Source organism: Clarias gariepinus, chromosome 24 (assembly GCF_024256425.1).
Source record: "Clarias gariepinus isolate MV-2021 ecotype Netherlands chromosome 24, CGAR_prim_01v2, whole genome shotgun sequence".
Lineage (NCBI taxonomy): Eukaryota > Metazoa > Chordata > Actinopteri > Siluriformes > Clariidae > Clarias > Clarias gariepinus.
In genome coordinates, this window is record NC_071123.1 from 22,253,059 (window position 1) to 22,280,602 (window position 27,544).

General features: G+C 38.5%; 1 protein-coding gene and 1 pseudogene across 1 annotated transcript in view; one reads left to right on the plus strand and one right to left on the minus strand.

Moving 5' to 3' along the window:
• Nucleotides 1-5,522, minus strand: part of LOC128511927 (GTPase IMAP family member 8-like) — a 28,652-nt pseudogene extending 23,130 nt beyond the window's left edge.
• Nucleotides 5,523-7,664: 2,142 nt separating this feature from the next.
• The window catches only part of LOC128511928 (NLR family CARD domain-containing protein 3-like), a 35,566-nt gene continuing 15,686 nt past the window's right edge, over nt 7,665-27,544 (plus strand). Inside the window, exons 1-3 of the mRNA XM_053484977.1 lie at nt 7,665-7,768; nt 23,064-23,200; nt 24,307-24,426. Of these exons, the coding sequence (XP_053340952.1) occupies nt 23,148-23,200; nt 24,307-24,426 (173 nt within the window). The 5' untranslated portion in view covers nt 7,665-7,768; nt 23,064-23,147. The remainder of the gene's footprint in view (nt 7,769-23,063; nt 23,201-24,306; nt 24,427-27,544) is intronic.

Genomic DNA, 27,544 nt, shown 5'->3' on the forward strand with positions numbered 1-27,544 from the left:
TATTAAAAAAAACTAAAACAATACACTAAACTAAAACAATGCACTAATCTTGTTTAAAATGTGAAAAGGAATGCTCCTTAACTTAATGTCATTTGAAGTTCGGTTCTTTTTTTACTTACTCTACTAATCTTATTTTTAAAAATTATTTGCATGCCACTTTACACTCACCTAAAGGATTATTAGGAACACCTGTTCAATTTCTCACTTATGCAATTATCTAATCAACCAATCACATGGCAGTGGTTTCAATGCATTTAGGGGTGTGGTCCTGGTCAAGACAATCTCCTGAACTCCAAACTGAATGTGAGAATGGGAAAGAAAGGTGATTTAAGCAATTTTGAGCGTGGCATGGTTGTTGGTGCCAGACGGGCCGGTCTGAGTATTTCACAATCTGCTCAGTTACTGGGATTTTCACACACAACCATTTCTAGGGTATACAAAGAATGGCGTGAAAAGGGAAAAACATCCAGTATGCGGCAGTCCTGTGGACGAAAATGCCTTGTTGATGCTAGAGGTCAGAGGAGAATGGGTCAACTGATTCAAGCTGATAGAAGAGCAACTTTGAATGAAATAACCACTCGTTACAACCGAGGTATGGAGCAAAGCATTTGTGAAGCCACAACAAGTACAACCTTGAAGCAGATGGGCTACAACAGCAGAAGACCCCACCAGGTACCACTCATCTCCACTACAAATAGGAAAAAGAGGCTAAAATTTGCACGAGCTCACCAAAATTGGACGGTTGAAGACTGGAAAAATATTGCATTGTCTGATGAGCTTCGATTTCTGTTGAGACAATTCATATGATGGAGTCAGAATTTGGCGTAAACAGAATGAGAACATGGATCCCTCATGCCTTGTTACCACTGTGCATGCTGGTGGTGGTGGTGTAATGGTGTGGGGGATGTTTTCTTGGCACACTTTAGGCCCCTTAGTGCCAATTGGGCATCGTTTAAATGCCACGAGCTACCTGAGCATTGTTTCTGACAATGTCCATCCCTTTATGACCACCATGTACCCCTCCTTTGATGGCTACTTCCAGCAGGATAATCCACCATGTCACAAAGCTCGAATAATTTCAAATTGGTTTCTTTAACATAACAATGAGTTCACTGTACTAAAATTGCCCCCAGTCACCAGATCTCAACCCAATAGAGCATCTTTAGGATGTGGTGGAACGGGAGCTTCGTGCCCTGGATGTGCATCTCACAAATCTCCATCAACTGCAAGATGCTATCCTATCAATATGGGCCAACATTTCTAAGGAATTCTTTCAGCACCTTGTTGAATCAATGCCAAATAGAATTAAGGCAGTTCTGAAGGCAAAAGGGGGTCAAACACCATATTAGTATGGTTCCTAATAATCCTTTAAGTGATTGTATGTCCCATATGCAGAAAAGCATGTCCAGAAGAGATTTATTCTTTCTATGCCAATTCAATATGCCAGCAAGAAAAATATTTTATTAATTAAAAAATGACTTTTATTTTTGTTAAAGAAATATGAACGCCTTAACGAAATGACTTACACATGTGACTTCTAATATATTCTTTCTGATGTGATCCTCTTATTCTCCTCACTGTTGCTCTCCTTTCCTCTTCTTCCTTCCTCCATCTCACATCTTGTAAGATCTTTGGGTCTATTTCCAAATGGCAGCCGCTGTTTCCTGCCACCATCCTCTCTATCTTCTCCAGCAGTTCTGTGACCTGTGTGTTATCATTTCTGTTTTCATAGTTGAAAACATGATATCTGTTTCCACATTTCTTAACCAGCCACTGAAGGGCCTTCCCTTGACATGCTATATACTCCTCTATGGTTTGATCTCTTCGCCATTCCTCAAAGGTGAACAGAACTATAACGTGACTCCAGACTCTTTCGGTGAGGAGCATCATACATCCTTTTAACATGTCTTTTTCACTCTCCCATGAACTGCAGTCCAACCGCATAACCAGCAGTACAGCGTGTGGACCTGGAGGACACATGGACACACTGAGCACAATCTCCTGCCTGAGCACCTGCTTTATAGCTTTATTCCTCTGCCATCCTGGAGCTTCAACCACAGTGATCTTTCTCCCAGCTATTTCACTCTGTCTCTTAACACACTGTGCACTTCCTCGTAAGTCAAAGTCCTCTTTTCCCAGGATGGTGTTTCCAGCTGTACTTTTCCCTGCAGTCCTACCACCCAACAGCACAATCCTTACTTCTGAGAGAAAGTCCATGCCCCCTGCAATCATAAAATAAAAGTTGACACTCAAAAATAACACATTCATTCAATTATCATATTAATTTACTTAGCATTACTGTAAATCTTGTTCAAAGTTAAAACTGGAAAGGGCATTTGCAATATTTAACATTAATATATTCCAGCATGGTTCATACAATACTTCACGTTGAACAATGTGGTGATTTCAATAGATACCGGTACATTACCTTAGATGTTTCCTTCATGATGCATGGGCAGGGGCATATTCTACTTTGTTATAATATGGCCAAAATCTACCTCAAACTCCAAAACAAATCACAGCCCACAGATATGACCACCATGGACTACGGTTACAAACACTGCACTATACAGTCACATTCACCTGAGTTTGCTCATAAACACCTCTTTGAAATCAGTCACACCCTTTATAAACAGACTCTTTACTTATGCTCACTGCAAAGTAATAGCTCAGTTTGATCATGACTGCTATTATTAAAGATTTATATTCCGTATTATGATTGACTCATGTTTTGACCTTTTTTTATTCTCCATTGGTTGGTTTTTATTTTTGGATCTTGGAGTTGCCTGTAGTATCCGGTTTGCTCATTGACCAGCCTTCTGCCTGGCTCTGTGTAAAATCTCGCTTCAAGTCTTGTGTCATGTCTCCATTTAACTGCCTGAATGGTTTTTATTTTAAAAAATAAAGAAAGAAATTAAAAAGCGTCTATTCTGAAAATTGCATCTGCCAAAGTGCAGGTAATCATTGCCCAATGCAGGTGATCTGATTTAAATAAATTTTTGTTTTCTGTTGTATAAATATTATTCATGTGGTCATCATAAGGTGTTATAAGACGAATACTTAGTGACTACAAATTCTTCAAGAGAAAAGATACAGCCACTTCTGTATAGTGGATTCTCCTCCATCAGTAGCTTAACTGTCACAAGAGAAGCCTTACCTTCCCCATGGCATGATATGATGTTTTCACAATACATCCACATGAATATCAAACCACTATGCAAAGTCTTGGCGTCTTGACTTGCTTAGACAATTTTTTATATCATGTTAGATGATATATGCTTGGCCTTCCTTGCTGTGGATTACTTCGGTTGACTACTGCAGTGGTTTATGATCTTCGACAGCTTTTAAACTCTGCCACTAAGTATAACATACTACCGCTATGCTCAGCCTGTCAACTTGTCAACACCCTTGACATTTGTAAAAAATGAATGGTAAAAATGGCAAAAATAAAAAAATAAATTATATGCCCAATTACAATCCAAAAACTTACCAGACATGTTACTGCAGGCCATCTTTGACTACTTCTCTGTAATAAAACAAACAAACATTTGACTTCTTTTAAAACATTTGACATCTTTAAACCACTAGTTATATTTAAAATATTTAGTGGTAAAACAAACATGTAACAATGATATCTAATCTAATATAACATAACATAACATAGTATAATATTCTATAAAACAATACAGTGAAATGCTATACAGTGGGCTAACCCAGCATAAATCAGAACAGTCTCCTTATGACCTGGGGACAGATAGTAATGTCAGGAAACCGGCATGTGACTTCATTAGGTAGCAGCAGGTAGATAGAAGCAGGTAGATAACAACTTTGGCTCTTGACGAAGGCGGTCGCATCTGCTCTCCCTCCCTTATCTCTCCCCGCTTGCTTCTCTTGTCTGTCTTGTGAATACTATTCAGAGACTCTCTTCGCCTTGCTCTTGAAAATAAAAAGGAATATGGATTTGATCCAGTAGTCTCTGAATGCAATTGACACGATCTTCTCGATGAGAAATGTGGGTTCTGGGGAACCTACCTGTCCTGCTAGGACGTTTGCTGCTGGATACACGATGGACGGTTGGGAGAAGTGGCGCATTGTGTGCCTGGCCGCACTGTCTGTGGAGGATGTTGAAGATATCTACCTACTCGGAACTCTGATAACAGGGATTCTGCTGATTGGATTAGGTGGGATACTTGGATATCGAAAAATTTTAAAAGCAGTCAGTCTCAACCCCAAGAGACTGGCTGGCTGGGAAATAGTGGTGACAAGGGCTGTCAGTAATCAGACTGTGGTTCTGGACCGCAAATTGGATAACATCTTGGTGAGACTAGCAGCTATGCAACGTGATTTGGACAGACCTGGAGACCAGTGATGGACATTAAATATCTGTGAAATTGGCAGATATTGATCGAAACCTGGAAAATATGTTTTTCTTTTTCAGCTGCCCTTTTTCTTTCCAGCTACTGCATTTCAAGGCCGTGGCTAGAGACATAACTAACTCCCCGAAGACCAAGATAACGAGACGCTCTAAAATCCTACTCCCCCCCTCCTTCAAGGACACCTGGCGCAGACTATTACGGGATGTTACAGGCTTACAAACTGACACGCACACACATAACAGCTACAGATAGACACTCTACCTTCCCCATATCCAACGCCTTCGTGTGCTTATTCCCTTCAGTGTGGGTAGGCGGAATCGGGACCAGCGCTCTCAGCTGCAGGGACTGGAGCTGTTTGCCTACATTGGACATTTCCTATCCCCTGTACCCTCATCGTTGCAATGTTTGTCTTGTTACATGTTTTTATGTGCTCGTTGCTGAGGTATTTTTTACCCCTGATCGCACACTGCCCTTTTCGAAGGACAGTCTGGGAGGGGCTTTTTTACCCTCGTTATCCTAATGTATCCTATTTCTTATTTTCTATGATGGCGCCGGTTAGGTGGCTGCCGTCGCGACTCTGTGGTCGCACAAAATCATTTCACTGCATATTGTACTCTGTATGATTGTGTATGTGACAAATAAAATTTGAATTGTGAACTTAAAGTTGTTCCACTTTAGCACACAAAAGTACACTTAATACACATAAAATTGTGCTTTTGTTCAATTTAATTACAATTTAAATGCACTAAGTATAAAATTAGTTGTTTCAAAATAGCAAATTGCAAGTATACTAATCATTAGTCTGGCTGCATGTACACTTTAGTATGGTTTGGCATTCTAGGATTTAATACACTTGGCATCCTTTTTTTCCACTTGGGTTTAGTTTCTAATTACGGGACTGTTTGTACAATTGTGTACATGAAGGGTTTTGATTTAAGAGCGAGCAGCGCGTGCCTACCTGACTCCGCCGCCGATGAGGAATAAACAGCTGCTTCCTGTTGTGTCGAAGTTGGTTCCCCCATCAGGATGCGTTTCTTAGTCCCACCCCCGTGAATACGGCCCAGGGAGCGCGCATTCAGAGCAAGTGTGCACTTCAATCGGCCTGAAGTACCCTGGGAAGTATACTTCACAAGGTGTTCAGCCACGTTAAGTGTGATTCCAAACCGCAGGGAGCGAAAACGTTCAGTTCTAAAGGATCTGCAAACGGTGTGAACAACTGGAGTTTACTTCACCGGAAATGAGTATGAAAAATGTCCCATAAGTCATTGCGTCTTGCTGGAGTGTGAAAAAAAAGGAGCTCGAAAAAGTGTTTATAAATTTTTTTTATTAATATCAAGGAAGACGTCACATTAAAAGGACATAATAATTTACATTTTAATGTATTCAGGAAATCCTTAGTATTATATAGGCTAGTAATCGGTAAAAAGAATAAATATCTGTACATCTTTAATTAATTAATTAATTAATTAATTAATTATAATAATAATAATTGTTATTATTATTATTATTATTATTATTATTATTAATAATAATAATAATAATAATTAATAATTTATTTACAAGTTATACACGGTTCAATAATATGCTTTATAATGGTATCAGATTTTGTTTAAATAAATATTCAATATTTAAACAAAACTGAAGTTTATTTCCTCAGCACTAATTAGATTAGATTAGATTAGATTAGATTAGATTAGATTAGATTAGATTAGATTCAACTTTATTGTCATTACACATGTACAAGTACAAGGCAACGAAATGCAGTTTAGGTCTAACCAGAAGTGCAATTAGCAGAAAGTGCAGGATAAAGGTATAAGTTCTAAGTACTGTACACTTAAAAGGGATATGTGCAGGGAGAAGCTACTGTATGGGTAACTATTACAAAAGGATATTATGTGAGCATAATATACAGATTGCTAGTAACTATACTTATATACAATATATACAAGTTGTTATTTACCATAGTCAGGAATTTGCAAATAGATATGAACATAATGTACAGGTTGCTATTTTCTATAGACAGGAATTTACAAGTAGACATGTACAGATAGATATGAACATAATGTAGACATGTACAGAATGTACAGGAATTTACAAGTAGACATGTACGAATATATAGCCTACTCAGTCAGAAGTTTACAAATGTATTGTGCATGGATATTTGTATTTTAAAACAGGTATGTACATTGTAGTGCAGTCCATATTAAATAGTGTAAAGTGTTAATAGTGTAATGGGAAGGGTATAGGGGTGTGTGAGGGGTGGGCAGGTGTCAGTAAGGGGCAGAGTTCAATAAGGAGACAGCTCTGGGAAAGAAGCTGTTCCTCAGTCTGCTGATTCTTGACCTGGGACACCTGAAGCGCCGACCAGAAGGCAGGAGAGAAAACAGTTTGTGGGCGGGGTGAGAGTAATCCTTAAGAATACTGCGTGCTCGACGCACACAGTGTTTCTTTTGAATGTCCTCAATGGCTGGAAGTGGAGTCCCTATAATACACTGGGCAGTTTTTACCACCCGCTGCAGTGCCTTACGCTCAGCAACAGAGCAGCTTCCGTACCGCACAGTTGGTGTCTAATCTAATCTAATCTAATCTAATCTAATCTAATCTAATGTGATATCATATACAGGCACCATACTAGTCAAAAATTTTGATTTTTATCAAAATTATGAAATAACATGAAATTATGTTATTATTTATCAACAACAGTTTATTGTTATTTTAATTGTTATTTTAACAATTGTTAATTGACTGGTAGTGTAGGTCAGATTATAGATGTGCAAAACAAATAAAAAAAATAAAAAAATCAGTATAATGTATGAAATATTTCTCAGCTGCTTTCTTTTGTCTTTTTTACCCCAAAGAATTTAACATTTACATTACATTCACATTGTTCAGTTCAGAGTTGTTGATTAAATCAGTGTCGGATCGCGGTCATAATTACAGGGCGTGTTTGAAACGTCGCGCATGCGCACATAGATATTTGCACACGCCATCAGGGTTAAAACATTTCATGGGTTCGTGTGAGCTCTCTTAAAAAAATTCTGATTGGGGTTTTGCTTTGGCGGACGGCGAGTAGTTATAAAATCAGATCTGTGTCACATTAAGATAAAAATATGAACGTAATAATGAGATTATTATTAGTGAGAAAACCTTTATTCTGTTTCTCGATCATTAAAGTGGACTTGTAGTGTAACTTCATAACAACAAAACAGAGTTCATCCGAATGTGTCGGATCAAAGAGTCGATTCCCTGAACGACACATGACTCTAAGCAAGTGAAAGTGTTTCTCTCACAGACTTCATTTTGTTTCTGCTGGAAAAAAAAAAACTAATAAACTTTAATTCCAGGCAGAAACGGTGATATTAATGTCACACAACAAGGGCTGCTAAATAAAAGTGAGTGATTTCTTTATCAGAAATGACTTTATATTTGAATAATGAGTTTATATTTAATATAAAACTCGTGTTATATGGTATTGAACCGCGGTGAAGTTGGTTTTATATTGGACATTCGCCACACATTCAAGATTATCTCATCTGTTTATAAAGAAATAAATACCCAAAAACGACAATTCGCATATTTTCTTACTTTCTTAGTAGACAGAGAAGCTATTACAAATAAATGTATTTTTATATCTTCTCCTGTTAGCCTGCTGGACTTAAATCTTTTAGAAACGCTGCTTACCGCCGCTTTATAGCGATGGAGTCACTAAGGGACCGTCTAAAAAGTGCATGACCAAGATCCAACCGTACAAAGGAATACACAAAATTACACAGAAATACCTCACAGGACATCAAACATATTACACTGTTAGGCTATAGTATGGATTATTTGTTTATTTATTTATTTGTTTGTTTAATTGATTAATAATTATTTTAAGGTACATTATGAAACAAATGATTATACAAAAAAAGAGATTTTGTTAAATGAGAGTCGGGTGTGTTTTATTATAAAAATAATAATAATAATAATAATTGAAAAGGTGTGTATGAAAATGAATGCACTTTGGTACAGTCTAATATGAGTTGCAAAAAATGACAATTAAATGAAAAAAATTCAATAACTTTTTTGCTATAAAAATTTCACATGTAAAATTAACTGTACTATAATCCACTCTATCATTGCTAATAACTACAACCATCCCCTGTAGCGGCTAAAATCCAACCAAAGCCGCAGGAGCTGAGTGTGGGAATAACTTGTGACGCGTCAATCATCTTGCATCTTGAAGTTTATTTAATGACAAAACCTTAAAAGATCATTCTTGAATCAAGGCAAAAAAATGGATGAATTTACGGTCAACAAACAAATACGTGCTTCCCGCGCTCACCCCCCTTCCTTCCTCCCTTGGCTTCGCCCCCCCCCCCGCAGGTGCTTTAATTCTGATGTAATTAATGACACTCCCAAATTTTCCCACGGTCACATGACATCACACACATTGTTTACATGGCTCCTATATTCCAGCCCCTAATTATTATCATCTTAATAATTACATTCATAAATACACATAGGAGACATGAACATTTAACTCAAATACAATAATTTCCTTTTACATACATCAATCAATGTCTGCATTCAAAGGAGTCTATGCAAAGTCCCTTAATGTTTTAATGTCAATGAGTGATTTTAACTCAGTCATATCAATGTGTAAAGAGAATGTTTAAAATAGTTCAGTGTCGATGTATATATTGACCGATCAAAAAAGTTTTTTTTTTGTTTTTTTTTAAGGAAATGTCAAATATCTGCTTCCTGCAGAAGGCAAATTTTTGTGATTGGTCTATTCAAAAAATTGGTCTTAGTCTTGAGTCGCACCTGTCGAACAAAACCTTTTTTGTCTGGAAAGGTTTGAATCACTTTCCCGATTATCCATGAATTACGGGGTGCTGAATCGTCTACCAAAAGCACGATATCTCCTGGAATGAAATTGCGGGCTGCCGTTGACCACTTCTGTCGCTCTTGCAATAAAGGTAAATACTCCTTTGTCCATCGTTTCCAGAACAGATCCGATATATACTGCACTTGTTTCCATCGTCGACGAGCATATATATCTTCCCTTTGAAAGATTCCTGGTGGTAATGATGGTGCAGTTTTTAAAAGTAACAGATGATTAGGTGTCAGTGCTTCCAGGTCGTTAAGGTCAGTAGATTCCTTAGTTATGGGACGTCCATTAATGATCGCTTCTGCTTCACACAGAACTGTATGAAGACAATCTTCATCAAGGGTTTGTGTCCTTAAGATAGCATTAAGAACTTTCCTTACAGACCTAATCAATCTCTCCCATATGCCTCCGTGATGTGAACCAGTTGGAGGATTAAAAATCCATTTGATTCCTTTCTGCCGAAGCATGCTATTGATCTGAAATTGGTTCCATTTTTCAATAGCTTGTCTCAACTCACGTTCTGCTCCCAGAAAATTTGTACCATTATCAGAACGCATCTCTGTGACTTGTCCACGTCTAGCGATGAATCGTCGTAAAGCATTGATAAAGGAATCGGTATCCAACGATGGCACCACTTCGATATGAATGGCACGAATGGCTAGACATGTGAAGACGACACCGTATCTCTTCACCATACTTCTCCTGCTCCTAATTTCGAAAGGTCCAAAACAATCAACTCCAACACAAGTGAATGGAGGTTTATCCGGAGAAACTCTAGCCAGGGGTAGGTCTGCCATCTGTTGATGCCCAGGCGCTGCCTGCAAACGCTTGCAAATCATACACTTGGACAAGATCTTCCTTATGGCTACAGAGGTGCCAGGTACCCAATACTTTTGGCGCAGCCTTGATAACACATAATTTCGGCCACCATGACCCACTTCTTCATGTATATCTTTAAGAATGATGCCTGAGATGTGAAAGTCCTTTGACAGTATAGCGGGATGTTTTGACTCTTCAGGCATAGCTGCCCTACTCAACCGTCCACCAATTCTCAAGACACCATCCTCAAGAATAGGATTGAGTTTATAAATGTGACTGTTCCTTTTCACTTGTTCTCCTCTCTGCAGACTTGAGAATTCATCAGGATATTTTTGTCGCTGACAATAACGAATAATATCCAATTCAGCCTTATTCAGTTCCTCCACAGAAAGATCATTTCTGTCACATTGAGCCTTTACTTTCTCCATTTCATCTTTCAGTTGTTGTGCTTGTTGGGTTTTATCCATTCCAGATTGTGTTAAAGTCATCTTCAATGACTTTCTTTTCTGACTTAGATTTAGGAGTAACTGCTTAAATCTAAGGATCCAAGCTACTGATCTCTTTAACCGACTCCAAGAGGAGAAGTATTGGATAAAGCGTGTCGTAAAATCCTCCTCTAATTGTACAGTATTGACAGTGACACTTCTTTTCACCTCTGGATCCTCTGGTGAACATTCTCCAAGGTCAGTAGGATTAACAGGCCATTCCCCTTCAGGCATAAGAAGAAATTGTGGTCCAAAAACCCAACTTTTGTTTTTCAAAAACGATTTCACTTTCAATCCTCTGGAAGCTATATCAGCTGGATTTACTACAGTGCTCACATACCTCCACTGTGATGGTTGGGAAACCTTAAGAATTTCGGAAACTCTGTTAGCCACAAAGGTTCGATACCTAGAAACTTTGTTTCTGATATATTTCAGTACAGAGGTACTATCCGTCCAGAAAACAGAGTCTTGAAGAGACATACGCATTTCTTGTCTCCACAATGAATCCATTCGACTTGCCAACGTTGCAGCAGTGAGTTCCATTCGAGGAATAGACACTGGCTTCAAAGGGGCTACTCTGGCTTTTCCCATTACGAAAGCAACATGCACTTGTGAGTTAATATTATGCAAAAGCAGATAAGAAACTACTCCGTAACCATCTTCGCTTGCATCAGAAAAGTGGTGCAACTGTGCTGTATTCACCTCTCCAAAACCCACAGGTTTGAAGCATCTATTGATCTTAAAACTTTCCAACTCGCACAATTCATCCAACCAGCTGGTCCACTCCTGAGCATCTGAAATAGGAATTATATCATCCCAGCCAAGCTTCTTCTTGCATAAATCTTGTAAGATCCTTTTTGCACACAAGGTCACTGGAGACAGAATTCCTAAGGGATCATAAACAGAACTTACAGTAGCAAGGATTCCCCTTCTCGTAGCCGGCCTCTGCTTTAACACAATTTTGAACTTGAAGGCATCAGATTGTATACACCACTGTACTCCTAGAACTCTCTCTACAGGAAGTAGGTCTTGTCCCAAATCCAAATCCTTCACATTTTTTGCTCTGAGTTCTTCTGGGATTCTTACCAGCACATCTCGACTGTTACTTATCCATTTTGTCAATGTGAAACCGCCATTTGCACAAATAGCTACTAGGTCGTAAAACAGAGAAACTGCTTCATCCTCTGAATGTACTGAGACAAGACAGTCATCAACATAAAAACAGTGCAAGATTGTATCAATTACTTCCTTGCTGAAGTCTTGATTATTATCTTCGGCACACCTTCTAAGGGCAAAATTCGCACAACTAGGTGACGAAGTGGCTCCAAAGAGGTGAACAACCATACGATATTCCACCATATTTTGAGTAAGGTCGCCGTCAGGCCACCAAAGAAATCTTAGCAAGTCTGCATCATCTTTAGGCACCCGCACTTGATGAAACATGGCTTCAATATCTGCCATAATCACGACTCGCTCTTTCCTGAACCTAGTCATCACTCCAATCAGTGAACTGGTGAGATCTGGACCCTGTAGTAGTTGGCCATTCAACGACATCCCTTGGAATGTAGCTCCACAATCGAAAACAACACGGAGCTTTCCTTTTCGGGGGTGGTAAACCCCATGATGGGGTATATACCATACTTTACCATCACTACGTCCTAGGTCTTCAACTGGCACTCTCTCTGCATAACCTTTAGAAATAAGATCTTTCATAAAAACAGAATATTCAGAATAAAGTGAAACATCCTTTTGCAATTTTTTCTTTAGGTTCAGAGCACGCTGTTCTGCAATCATCCTGTTGTCCGGCATGTTAACATCTTTATTCCTCAACGGTAAGCCAATAGAATAATGACCCCCTTCTAACTTTAATGAGTCTGTTACCATCTCAATGAACTTGTGATCTTCTCTTGAAAACCCAACTTGTTCATTTTTGCTACATTCAGGAAAATCAACTTCAAATTGCTGTTGCCAAAGCTCTCCCAAGTCTGAAACTGAAATCCTGTTGATTGTAACATCGGGATACTTAAAAGCAGATTGATCCCCGCCATCTCCTCTTAGTGGACCATTTACTGTCCATCCCAACCTAGTTTTAATTGCGTAGGGTCCATTATCGACACTGCGGATCACTTGAATTGGCTCCATGACCTTCGGGGCATTTATTCCTATAAGCAGTTCGATATCAGAGTCAATGTCAGGTAAATTCACAAGTTTCAAATGTGGCCAACCCTGCAGATCCTTTTGCCTTGGGATGTTTCTGTTATGCACAGGCATAGTCTCTTGTGTATAGGCATCAGGTAACTCCCAAAAATCTTCTTCATTCAGACCAGCGACCTCCAACCCCGAAACAACATGGGTAGTCGTAACTTTCTCCTGACCCATAGTACGCAAGAGAATATTAGTTCTTTTACCTTGAAGACCAAGTCTATTCATCAATCCAGATGTACAAAACACTGCTGTGCTACCTTGGTCCAAAAAAGCATAAGTTATCAGAGTCTTATTTCCCTTTTTAGATTTCACTTGCACAGGAACTATAGAAAGTTTACTTTCATATTCACCAGCCCCAATAAATCCACTAGACTCCACAGATTCCGGAGCACTGCCCATTACGGTGTCCGTTTGTTTCCTCACCTTCTTTGAATCAGTCTCCTTTTCTCTTGAATAGATGTGAAGAATACTTGGATGTTTAAAATTACACACTTTGCATGAAAGGCGATTTCTACAATCTTTACTGATGTGCCCTGTACACATACAGCCAAAACAAACGCCATTCTCTTTCAAAAACGATATCTTTTCACCGTGACTCCTCTTTTCCAATTGAGGGCACAATTCCAAAGTGTGTTCACATTTACAAAACAAACAACTCTTGTTGCTTAGTGAAATTGACTCTTTTCTATTGCTTCCAATTTCTGACTTCCTTTCTATTGCTGTGACAGTCGTAGCAAAACTGCTTCTTTTTGGTTTAAGATAAAGCTGAGACTTGCCTTTGTTCACTGACTTACTTCCTGTTAATGTTGGGACATCCTGTATGTTTCCAAAAACTGGATCAGTCATAATTTTTACTTGCTTTTCAACAAAGTTAACAATGTCGCTAAAGGTAGCTCTTTGATTGACAACTTCCTGTAGGTCACAGACCTCTGATCTCCATTTCTCCCTCAATTTGTATGGCAATTTCTTCACTACAGTCAACATATTAGAAGGAGTATCCATCTCACGCAAATACTGACTGTATTCCATGGAGTTACCACAGCTTCTTAGAAACATACTATAATCTTGTAAAGCTCTGAGATCTTCACTTTTGATGTTTGGCCATGAGAGAGCCTTTTCCATATAGGCAGACGCAATTTTATACTGGTCACCAAAATGCTCTTGAAGTAAAGCTTTGGCCCTTAAATAGCCATGATGAGCAGGCATATGTTGGCAACTCTTTACGAGCTCTCTTGGATGACCCCTTGTATACTGTTCAAGAAAGTATAAGCGATCACTGGAGCTTTCAGTTTTCTTTTCCACACCACTTTCAAAGGATTTCATAAAGGAGTGAAATTGCAAAGGGTTGCCATCAAACACTTGGATTTCCCTTCTAGGCAAAGATGATAAACAGTGTTGCTGTATCAGTAAAGATGTAATTTCATTTTGTTTGTCCATAAGGTGAAGAATTTGATCAGTATTTCCTAAACCAGCACTAAAACTGTTTGCATATTGGGCACTTGCTTTCACATTTCCATGCTGACTTGAAGTTGAGATTGTTTGAGGATAAATGGTTTGAGAAATATTCCTCTCGTTTACCTTTGGACCTGAAGAAACCATTTGTTGAGTTTCAACTCTAGGAGCAAATGATTTTGCGTCAATGTTAAGTGTCTGAGTTGTCTGTTGTCCTTTATCAACATAAGAATTCATTCCATCAGAATGATGCGTCACATCACTCTTAGCACAATGCACACTTGAGCCCTTAAGTACTTTCACTTTTGCCATAGTTGCAGCAATTTCCATTCGCAACCCAAATTCCTCCTTCTGTTTTCTTATGTTTTGTTCCTTTTCTTCAAGTAAATGTTTTTCCTTCATTAAATTTTGACGTACCAACAGAGCTGCTATATCAGCCTCTGCCTTGATGCGTGCTGAAGAGGTTGACGATGTTGTTGAACGTCTTGAGGCAGAGCTTCGTTTACTTGATCCTTTACTTCCAACATTAGAAATGCTGTCATTTGGATTTATCTCATCTTGGTTATACACGGGAATTTGGGACATATTCTGTTCTCTTGAATCTAGAGGACATTCAGCTGCCTCCAGTGGTTGATCTTGGGCATTATCAGTTGAGCTCTCAATTACGCTTATCCACTGCTTTGCGTCTTTTATAAAAGTATCACTGTGTTTATATACACTTGAGAACCAGTCATTCTGTTTGGTTTGCTCATCACTGGGTAATAATGGGAGCACAGAATCATGAAGTTTGACTGTTTCTTCAATAACTTGCACCAAGTTTTCGAGTTCAGACCGAACAGATGAAACGTTTTCGTTTTTTTGCATGAGTTCTTTGATGGCTGGTATAGAACTTTTAATCTTATTCACGTTTCGTTTTTGCTCCTTCTGTAGTTGCTCAATTTTATTAGCCAAAGCCTTTGCGGTAAGCTGCACTTTTCTTTTACATTGGTCCTGTTCAGGTTCAACGTCCTGACTGGATTCACCTTCATTCATGATTACCACATGCGCGTTTCAGCGCGTCCGTTCAAAACACACAAGCACTACCCAAAACTCACGAGCGCCATCTACAACAAACAAACGTTTTTCATAACAAAGCACATCATCATTTCAAACACATTAACGAAAGCCCAAACAACAGCTCAAACAAACCAACAGCGCTGCAGCAACAAAACAGAAACCGCCACAGCTATTTCAAACCATCCGAAAACACCAGCAAGAAAAAGTATTACAACCAATGTCCTACCGGTTCGATGTCATCAAATACATCCACAATCATCGACACGTTGCTCCAAAAATCCAGACGTGCAATCCTTCTCATTAGAACAAGTGAGTGTAGATCCATACTCAGTCAATGTGCACTTGCTTCATTCCATTTGTCCTTACGGGCCTCTTTACGTAATCCGAAATCAACTTATCCATCCGAAAACAATTGTTTGTTGACTTAATTGTAGCGGCTAAAATCCAACCAAAGCCGCAGGAGCTGAGTGTGGGAATAACTTGTGACGCGTCAATCATCTTGCATCTTGAAGTTTATTTAATGACAAAACCTTAAAAGATCATTCTTGAATCAAGGCAAAAAAATGGATGAATTTACGGTCAACAAACAAATACGTGCTTCCCGCGCTCACCCCCCTTCCTTCCTCCCTTCGCTTCGCCCCCCCCCCCCCGCAGGTGCTTTAATTCTGATGTAATTAATGACACTCCCAAATTTTCCCACGGTCACATGACATCACACACATTGTTTACATGGCTCCTATATCCCCTTTGCAATATTCAGTTTGATAATTTTTTATTATTTTTTTACATAAAAAATATGAATTTTCAATAGCTTTTTCGTTAAATGGATTACACATGTAAAAACAGTTGTACTATAATCCACCCTATCATTGCTAATAACTACAACCATCCTCTTCGCAATATTCAGTTTAATATTTTTTTATTAATTTTTTACAAAATAATTATGAATTTTCAATAGCTTTTTCGTTAAGTGGGTTACACATGTAAAACCAATTGTACTATAATCCACCCTATCATTGCTAATAACTACAACCATCCCCTTTGCAATATTCAGTTTGATAATTTTTTTATTAATTTTTTACATAAAAAATATGAATTTTCAATAGCTTTTTCGTTAAGTGGGTTACACATGTAAAAACAGTTGTACTATAATCCACCCTATCAATGCTAATAACTACAACCATCCTCTTTGCAATATTCAGTTTAAAAAAAATTATTAATTTTTTCCTATAATGTATATTAATTTTCATTTAAAAAAATTATGAATTTTCAATAGCTTTTTCGTTAAGTGGGCTACACATGTAAAACCAATTGTACTATAATCCACCCTATCATTGCTAATAACTACAACCATCCTCTTTGCAATATTCAGTTTAAAAAAAAATTATTAATTTTTTCCTATAATGTATATTAATTTTCATTTTAAAAAATTAATAAAATTAATAAAAAAAATTTTTTTACTGAATATTGCAAAGGGATTGGTTGTAGTTATTAGCAATGATAGGGTGGATTATAGTACAACTGTTTTTACATGTGTAATCCATTTAACGAAAAAGCTATTAAAAATTAATATTTTTTTTGTAAAGAATTAATAAAAAAAATATTAAACTGAATATTGCGAAGAGGATGGTTGTAGTTATTAGCATTGATAGGGTGGATTATAGTACAACTGTTTTTACATGTGTAACCCACTTAACGAAAAAGCTATTGAAAATTCATAATTTTTTTTAATGAAAATTAATATACATTATAGGAAAAAATTAATATTTTTTTTTAAAAACTGAATATTGCGAAGAGGATGGTTGTAGTTATTAGCATTGATAGGGTGGATTATAGTACAACTGTTTTTACATGTGTAACCCACTTAATGAAAAAGCTATTGAAAATTCATAATTTTTTGGTAAAAAATTAATTTAAAAAATATTAAACTGAATATTGCGAAGAGGATGGTTGTAGTTATTAGCAATGATAGAGTGGATTATAGTACAGTTGATTTTACATGTGAAATTTCTATAGCAAAAAAGTTATTGAATTTTTTTCATTTAATTGTCATTTTTTACAACTCATATTAGACTGTACCAAAGTGCATTCATTTTGATACATACCTTTCCAATTACTATTATTATTATTTTTATGATAAAACCCACCCGACTCATTTAACAAAATCTCTTGGCACAGAAATTGTCTGTATAATCATTTGTTTCATAATGTACCTTAAAATAATTATTAATCAATTAAACAAACAAATAAATAAATATACAAAAATCCATACTATAGCCTAACAGTGTAATATGTTTGATGTCCTGTGAGGTATTTCTGTGTAACTTTGTATTCTTCTGTACGGTTGGGTCTTGGTCATGCACTTTTTAGACGGTCCCTTAGTGACTCCATCGCTATAAAGCGGCGGTAAGCAGCGTTTCTGAAAGATTTAGGTCCAGCAGGCTGTAACAGGAGAAGATATAAAAATACATTTATTTGTAATAGCTTCTCTGTCTACTAAGAAAGTAAGAAAATATGCGAATTGTCGTTTTTGGGTATTTATTTCTTTATAAACAGATGAGATAATCTTGAATGTGTGGCGAATGTCCAATATAAAACCAACTTCACCGCGGTTGTTATTGACCTGGTGGAAAAACAGCCGTTAAACTTCATGTCAGCGGCACTGAACTGTTTATCTCCTGTGTGTGTTATATATTTGAGATTATCTGGTCTGTTTATCATTAATTAAACATTCAGAGTGTTTGTGTGAATTTAGATTTAATAACCTGGAACAAAAGAATAATAAAGTTTAAGATCTGACTTTGGCGGGTCCAGGAAAGGCAGCGCGCGCTGTGTTATATATTTACCGTTATTTCTGTAAAGTTATCTGTTGATCACAGGTTATTTCTAATGATTTTCTGACCAAAGGACTGCTCTTAGTCAGGTTCCTGGATCATCTCTAAATAATTTCATGCCGATCTGTCGGGTGTGGTCTGTACCGTTATCTGGAGAGCACAGATTTATTTATTTATTTGTTTGTTTGTTTGTTTATTTGTTTGTTTATTTGTTTATTGTAATTTTCTTGTGAAAGAACCGATCTTGGTCCCGTTCATGAATAACGTTCTAAACTTCTAAAACAAAACCAAAATATGAAATTAATCTCTTTCTTGTGTTCTTTCGAAAACTATTCTAAACTACATCCAGCATGTGTCTGGGTGACGTCATTAGTTAGAGTCTGGAGTATTAAAGGAGTGTGTGAGGGAGAGGAACACACAGGTGTGCTGTCACTCTACTTAAGTGAAAGTGTATTCAGGAGAGGAAGAAACACTGGATCAGTGCTGTGTTTAGAAGATGAGATAAGGAAAGACAAAGTAAATAAAGAGACAGTGACTGCAGTAATTGTGGTGTGGAGAAGGATTATAATGCAGTTTGTTATTAAAAGAGGGATTATTAATAAAACTGTACATTTATTTTGAAGCAGAGTTTTTACACCAAGTACTGCCTTTAACACTAGAAGCGCCGAGCAGCGGTCATTTTGACCGCAATGGGTGAAAAAAAAAAAAAAAACAATACTTCACACTCGATCAAATTCCAGGCCCCTTCTTTCATGACTTTTCCTAGTTCTGTGAGCTTAATCACCCTGTATGCTTACATTTTCAAAATCACACCAGTAAAAGCCAGTATAAAGCTATTTTGCTCTTATTTACGTGTCTATGCGTCATTCAGTGCGTATATGTAACTATCTTGGTTTCATTCTATATATGCAGTTTATATATATATTTCTTATTTTTTATAAAAAAAAAAAAAAAAAAATATATATATATATATATATATATATATATATATATATATATATATATAAAATATATATATAAACTGCATATATAGAATGAAACCTGATATGCTTCTGTGAAATATCGACAATTCACCATATATATATTTATATAAACATTATAAGATCTGTTCTATAGCCCATCTGTTTTAACTTAGTTTTTTATTATTATTCATAAGACAACCTTTCAGTTTTGTAAATAGTCTAGTTACAGTGTGATAAGTCTTACTTTAGGTTAAACGTTTTTGAGAATTAGGCCATCCAGCTAAGATAAATCTTATGTCGTTAAAGCAGATGGGCTATGGAACAGATCATATGGTTTTTGTATATATTTTTTTTTTGTTTTTTGTTTTTTTTTATCGTAAATGAACAGCTCTAAGTAGATGAATATAGTCAAATTTACTATAGGCTTTTACTATAGTGGATTCCTGCCAACAGGACAAGAACTTAAAAATGTAACGCTTAGCTTAGATTATATATATATATATATATATATATATATATATATATATATATATATATATTCAGTTTGTGAGTATATTAGTATATTAAAGAGGTCCTATTATGCTTTTTTAAATATTTTCTTTCATGCAGTGTGTCATGTAGAGGTATGTGAACATAAACTATCTGCACTGTGACGCTGACAGTGCACGATAAATGGAGTTTTTGTCTTTAAAAATAAATAATCGGCTCACATTCGCCTAAACGAGTCGTTAGCAAATCTATTTTTACTCTGTTACGGATCCAATTCACTCCGTACGTATTTGCATAATGTCCGCCCACGTTATACATCACGAACAACTTGCCTGCCATCTTACAATTAACGTTACCACACTCTTGTTAATGTGACCGAGGGAAGGAGTAGTAGTAATGGTGGAACAGCATTGCAGAGAGAGAAGGAGAGATTGTTGTGGATCATTTTCTTTCGAATATTTTTTTAACCGGATTATCTTTGACTGGACATACAAGAATAATACATATTCTATGGATTTCTCACCCTCCGTCATCGGCCTCTCGGACTTAATTAACCCCGGTGAGACCGCACCATACTCGGTATACTCAGATAACACGCATACAATAAACACGGATTTCTGACATTTTCCACTCACTCGCACACATACCGTTTATTATTTATAGTTTGTAAATATTGTTTATATCTTTGTTTGGGTGTTGTGCACCTTTTTCATTTACTTTATTTAGTTTTGTATAATTCACGTTTGCTTTATCTACTTGTTTGTGTTTGTCCTTTTTGCTTTTTTTTGGTATGTACATACATACAATAAACACGGACTTCAGACTTTTTCCACTCACTCGCGTTCATGCACACATACCGTTTATTATATGTAGTTTGTAAATATTGTTTATATCTTTGTTTGGTTGTGGTGCACCTTTTTCGTTTATTTAGTTTTGTATAATACACGTTTGCTTTATGTACTTGTTTGTGTTTGTCCTTTTTGCTCATCGGCCTTTTAACGCAACACTGACACAAAGATAAAAGACCTCTCGATTTTTGTATCCACAGTTAATATAAAATTAGCTGGTCGTTACATGGTAAAACCGACGCCATCTTTTCTATGTATTGACGGGTCTCCAGAGCCGGCATTCAGTTATGGTCATGGGCGTTTTGTTTTCCGACACACACTGTAGCCGTTGACCAATCATAAAGGACCGCGCCATCTGACCAATCACAGCAGTGAGGGCTCACGGAAAAGTGGGGTTTAGACAGACTGAATCTTCGAACTGCTTTACACGAGTCGTTTACGAATCATTTAGAAATGGGGTAAAATTAAATCTATTTTTGGAGAAAACTAAAGTGTTTTTTGACCTTGCATACATGTAAACCTGTTTTAAGAGACTCATTAAGCAATAGTAGCAATCTTTAAAATGGCATAATTGGACCTCTTTAACATGTGCAGACATTTATTTGAGGGGGCGCTGCATATTTATACATTTGGAATCTGCATCCACATTTTCTGTTACATGTATAGAATTAGTTTCAGCCAAATCACTAAAACTAACAATGGACTATGGAAGGTGTTACTCATTTATTTATTCTCTATAAGGGCACTAACTGCACAGACCAAACTGTTATCTTCTTGTACTGTTATAACAATTCTAAATATAAACATTATAGAATATTTACAGAACTGAAAGGTTGTCTTATGAATAATAAAAAAAAAAAAAAAAACTAAGTTAATGCAGATGGGCTATATATATATATATATATATATATATATAGCCCTAGTTTTTTTTAGCATAAATGAACAGCTCTAAGTAGATGAATATAGTCAAATTTACTATAGGCTTTTACTATAGTGGATTCCTGCCAACAGTACAAGAACTTAAAAATATAACACTCAGCTGATTTGGTTTATGATAATCTTATAGTAGAAAACACGAGGTAAATCCGACACAACACTACGTTAGGCTACGTCTTGACTCATTTGCATACCGACGGTGATTGGATGATAACCGAGGGCTAAGGGGAGGTGTGTGTGTGTGTGTATACAGTCTCCCAAAAAAGTACATTAAAATTTAAGTGTAAGAGATGAATAATTATTCCATAGACCTACAGCATGAAAAAAGATTTTTTACTATTTAATTTTTATTTAAGTCCAGAGAAGAAAATAAAACGATTCAGACAATTGCATAACACTACACTCTGTAAGGCTTTTTTACTTTTTTTTTTAAACAAACAAAATACAGCTTTTTTTCTCAGAGATAAACGAAAAAGTGAAGTTGTTCAGCTGTTCAGTGTCACTATGCAGATGTTACACTCAGTGTAGTTACCGAAATCTTTGGTTTAGTTCTCATTGACTGGCCACACATCACTTCCACATTTCCCTGGCTTTTATTACATGATTCTTACTTGAGCATAAGCAGTGAAACAATCCGCAGGTTTATAATAAACCGCGGCCAAGTGAACCACGTTCCCGCCGATTAGGCGCGTGGTCCGTTGCCTAGCAACACTTAACGAAACGAGACATAATCGTGGTGTTTGCTTCGGTTATGACATAGCATAGTTTATTATCTGCTGTGGTAGATCTGATTTATTCAAACACAATATTGTTTTAGCGATAATTTCACGGGAGCGAGTTCAGAACTAAATCGCTGCTCCTGCTCCATCCGAGACATTGAGAAGCTTCAAATAGAATAAACAAACTAATGAATTTTCTCTAAACTATATAAAATTAAGTAAAGCTTTCCTTTTTATTATAGTACGAAGCCCCTAGATGGACAAAGGAGAAGAAAAAACGGCAGAAAAAAGTCATGTAGGTTTTCTCAGTTGAATATGAAAAAAAATATATTGCTGATTATCAACGCGGGAATGAATGGCGCATTGTCCAAGTGCAAGTTGATCTTGGAGCTAAACTATTTGCTTTGGGTGAAAGCGCCATCTAGCGATCATTGTGTGTCAGCGACAGCTTCCCATTCAAAACAATAGGCGGTCAAATGACCGCTGAACCGCGTTATAAGTAGGTGACACTGGCGCGACGCTTCTAGTGTTAATGCTTTTTATTTAGACAAACTGCAGCTCCTGACCATTACATGTGTTTGTTTACAGTTCAGTCTTTCTAGGAACAATATATCATCAGGATCCTGCTGAAGAGACCAACATGTCATTCTGATGGAACTCTTTTAGATTTGATCATTTTATCAGTTTTGTCCTGATCATGTTTAACCCTTTTCACCTGCCCTTTACCCCTAAATATTCAGAACATGTAGATTCGGACTTTACCTGAGTTACATATATTCCCTTTATACTACACAAACAGAAATCTCTCTCTCTCTCTCTCTCTCTCTCTCTCTCTCTCTCTGTGCTCCTGCATGACACACTGCATAATGCTTATAAACTAATCTTACTGTGAATCCCTCTGCTTCTCATGTACTGTAAACACAAGATTGTTTGACCAAATACAATTTCCTTTGAAAGTTGTGGATATTTATTACTGATTTTAATGGCATGATTGTTGTTGTGTCTTTAGAATTTATTCCAGCAGTAGAGATCAGCACCTTCAGGATTCAGCAGTGTGTTTATGAGCTCTCTGTACATACACTAACATTCAAACATGGAGAGACCTGATCTGGAGACAGAGAATGAGACCCCGTCCTCAGAAAAGCAGTAAGTTACTATGTCCTAGTGTTTTAGTCACTGAACATTCATATCTAATATATGTAGTGAGTATTCATGAAAATAATAACTAACACAGACATCACCTGACAAAAATCCCAGATTCTGTTCATTGTAAAAAGATGTCCTCAAAAAGTGCAGTTAAAAAGTAAACAGTGGTCATGAGACAATACAATAATGTCATAATATAAGACATATCGCAATACAGGCTTCACAATAATGAACAGGCAGTGCCGACACAAAACACTTTATGTTAAATTGTATTACATTCATTTTTATCTGTAATAGCAACATATCTGCAATATCACTACCACAGGGTGTTAAACTCACACTCTGACTGGGACACGTCGGCATTTTAGTGAGACCCTGCAGAGACTTAACTACAATGTATATTAAATAGTTTTATTTATTTATTTTAATTAATATAAAATCACACCACCAGTACAAACACACTGTGCTTCTGAATGGTGTTAGACACGAGTGTGACTTACATCAAGCACAGGACACAGGTGTTGATTTTAATCTGCATTTTAGATCGTGGTCAAGCCAACCGTGATAGAAACTGGTGTGTACGTATATACAACAGTTTACAGTAACTACCTTTAGATGGCTGCACTGTGGATCTGCTGTGAATTCTGGGTAGTGTGATCATGTTAAACACAGTTTCACTATTATTTTTCCAAGTTCATGCAGAGAGAATGAGACGAGGGGGACAACTAATGCCTATTTTGATAATTATTTAATATATTGATTATTGAAAAGATTAATCGATTAATCAGATTACAATTGGCACAATTACTCAATAGCTCTTATTTAGGTTTCAGGTTTTAAATTTATCTTGAGGTTGTTTTGTGGTAACTAACAATGAAGACAATAAAGATGAAAAAAATCCAGATTCTGTTCATTATAAATTGATGTCCTTTTGATGAAAATGCATGATATAAAATGTATCCCTATACAGCCTTCACAATAATGATGAAACAGTGTTGACAAAAATATTTCATTTTAAATTGTAAAATAATAATATTTTTTTCTAATGGCAACAAATTCAGCCACTGCAACATTCTGTTTCATGTCCACTCTATAATGTTGTACAGTAAACTCCAGATAAAGAGATCAGACTCACCAGGACCCAGCTGTGTCTCCATGAAGAGTGATGGGTCTATGGATCCTCCTTATGGAAACTTTAAACGTGGAGACTCCTCATCTGTACACAGGTAACCTTCCATAGTTCTCAGAAAGACAGATCAAGCTACACATTGCTTTATCAACTCCAGAGTCATTTGCATTTGGATATTTATTAGTTTAATTAAATTCTTTAAACTGACCTTTATGTTGTTACACTTTCACTGAACATGAAATAGTATTCTCTACAGAGTAGACTATTGTGCAATTCAGTGTTTTACAGGATCATATGGAGGTAAATGCATATTAATATCAAAACAAAAGTAATAGAGGGATATCACGCCCTCTCGTGTCCTGGCTGAAGCCACCTTTATTCACGCCGTAAAGGCAGGCAAACCTATGGTGACGTAGGTGTAGCCCCGCCTACACCTATAAACCATCGTCCCCATGGTTGACCCTCAGTTCTTACGCTCTTCACCTCGCTGTGAACACCTTTTCCGTAGAGTTTTCTAGGTGCTGCTAGTAAACTCTACGTTTTACGTTACAAGACTGCGCTTAAAATCAGCTTAACTGCTCTTGTTGGCATTAGCGACAACAGCCTCATTTTGGTGAGTCGTCTACCCGCGGAGCGCTGACTTTTAAGTTCTCTGTCAGTCAGAACATTAGCGACATCTCAGTTTAGTTGGCTTCTGTTTAGCTGTGCTAACAGCGCTAGCTAGCATGAGCATGGAAGCTAATGTAGCTAAGAAAAAGTCCGCTGTTCGCCCCTGTCCTCAGGAGTGCGGCTTCTCCTTGCATGAGAAGGACCAGCACGAAGCGTGCCCCGTCTGTCTGGGGATTCTCCATGCTAGGAGAGCTCCAGCTGAGCCAGAGTCATGTGCGCTTTGTCTCCAGCTCCGGCGTTCAACGCTGGAAAGACGGGTCACGTTCATGGAAAGGACCCTGGGGAGAAATACAGTCGCTCAGCAGGACCCCCTCCTTTCCGAATCAGCAGTCCCCAGCTTCGCCTGTGTCTGCTGACGAGGAATTTCCGTCAGAAGTCCCCGCACTTAGCTGGGCGGACCAGATGGAGTATCTCGAGGAGTCGGAGGACCGTGGGCTCTCCTACAGCGCTGGCCAGCAGCCAGGCACCGAGCAGCATGTTTTCGAGGACGATGACGTGCTCGACATCGGCCTAGAGATATAGGGCTTGTCGGAGGACGAGCATGAAATTTTGCCGCCTGCTCAGAGCTCCGCTGCTACTGCGTTAGCCGCTCGGGACGACACTTCATTTTTTGCTCTCTACCGCCGAGCGGCCGAGAAGCTGGAGGTGGAGTGGCCCTCCCCGCAGCCGGCTCAAAAACCGTCAAGGTTCGCGGGATTTTTTGTTCCTCCTGAACCGACAACCGTTAAGAACTGCTTGCCCATGTTTCCCGACTTTGTCGGCGAGTTAACGTCGTCATGGAGCAAGCCGCTGTCGACCCGTGTATCAGTGCCCGGTTACGGACAATATTTGGAATTAGACGGAGCTGAGAAGGCGGGACTAGTTAGCCCACCGCCAATGGAGCCATCTTTGGCTGCTTATTTGGCACCCTCGCATAATCATGGAGTGTCTGGCCCTACTCTCCTTCTGTCTAAACATTGTAGATTCTCCTTTGCCCAGCTGGAGAAGATTTACCGCGCTCAAGCGGGCACTGCTCGTGCGCTCAACTCCACTACGCTGCTTCAAACATATCAGGCAATGTGTTTGGCAGAGCTCGGCTCACTGGTGCCTCAGGAGAGCCCGTTCTGTGCGCTGCTTAACGAGGTCAGGACAGCGACAGACTTCATTTTGCGCATGTCTCGTTGTGCGGCTTTTTCCCTCGGGAGAGGGATGGCGAGTGCAGTGGTAGCACAGAGGCATTTATGGCTCACGCTCTCTGACATTCCAGATAGAGACAGGGCCGTCTACTTGGACGAACCGCTGTCTGCTGAGGGTTTGTTCGGCCAGTCACTCGATGCCATTCAGGCAAAGTTTGACTTCAGAAGGAAACAGGCCGAAGCGTTGCGAGACATCATTCCGCGACGAGAGGTGAAGCCCAAACAGGCTCGAAGTATGACCACTCCGCGACCACCTCATAAGAGACCACCGCCGGCAGCTAGCTCGAGCTAGCTCGACCGGTGAAGCAACAGCCTCCCAGGCAAAACAACAGAAACCCACGTTTTGTTGCAAAACAACAAAAACCCACGGCAGTCGGCCTGGGGTATGGGCCCCCCACCGGGCGTCCGAAAGGATTCAGCGACTAGGAGGAAGAATCCTCACTCCTCCTAGCTCAGATTTTAAAAGGGAGAGGAGCTCTGGCAGCAGGGAGACACTGTTTCTCCTCTCTCAATGCCGCCCAAGAGGCCGCTATGTTATGTTCAGGAAATCAGTCCCAAACGGCGCTGCACTTCCCTAACACAGTCTCCCAAGCACAATCCCCCCCCCCCCCACACCCCCACCCCCCCCCACACACACACAAGTGTTTATGTTCAAGTTATGAACCCAAGTTGGGGCGTGTTAAAAAATTCTCAGGGACTTACAGCAAGTTCCCCTTGATGTTTACAGTGTGATTGCCCCAAAAATGGTGCCTTTTGTAAGCCATGTAAATGTTACATTATTAACACCAATAAAGAGTTTTCCTGTTTACAATGTTGCAAAACAAAAAAGCCCAGTGCCATCGATGAGGCTGCACTCTGGCGGAACACCAGGGGGCGGCAGCCCCCTTTCAGAAATCAATGCGGGCCAGTTGGCGTCCCACGTTCTCGAGTGGCGCGCATGCGCAGTCTCGACATGGGTGCAAAACACAGTCGCTATGGGATACCGACTACAGTTTCGCATAAAGCCACCGCGCTTCTCTTCCATAATCAACACCGAGGTGTCGGACGACGCCGCAGCGGTGCTTTGGGAAGAGATAAATTCTCTTCTGAGCAAAGGGGCGATTCAAGTGGTGCCTCCTTCGGAAGCAAACTCAGGTTGGTACAGCCGGTATTTTGTCGTTCCGAAGAGGGGGGGGGGACTGCGTCCTATTTTGGATCTGAGAATATTGAACACGTTTCTAAGAACGTACAAGTTTAAAATGCTTACCCTGAGGCAATTGCTAAATGCAATAGGCCCGGGAGATTGGTTCACTACGATCGATCTCACAGATGCTTACTTTCATATAGCGATCCTTCCGCGCCAAAGAAAGTTTCTGAGGTTTGCATTCGAGG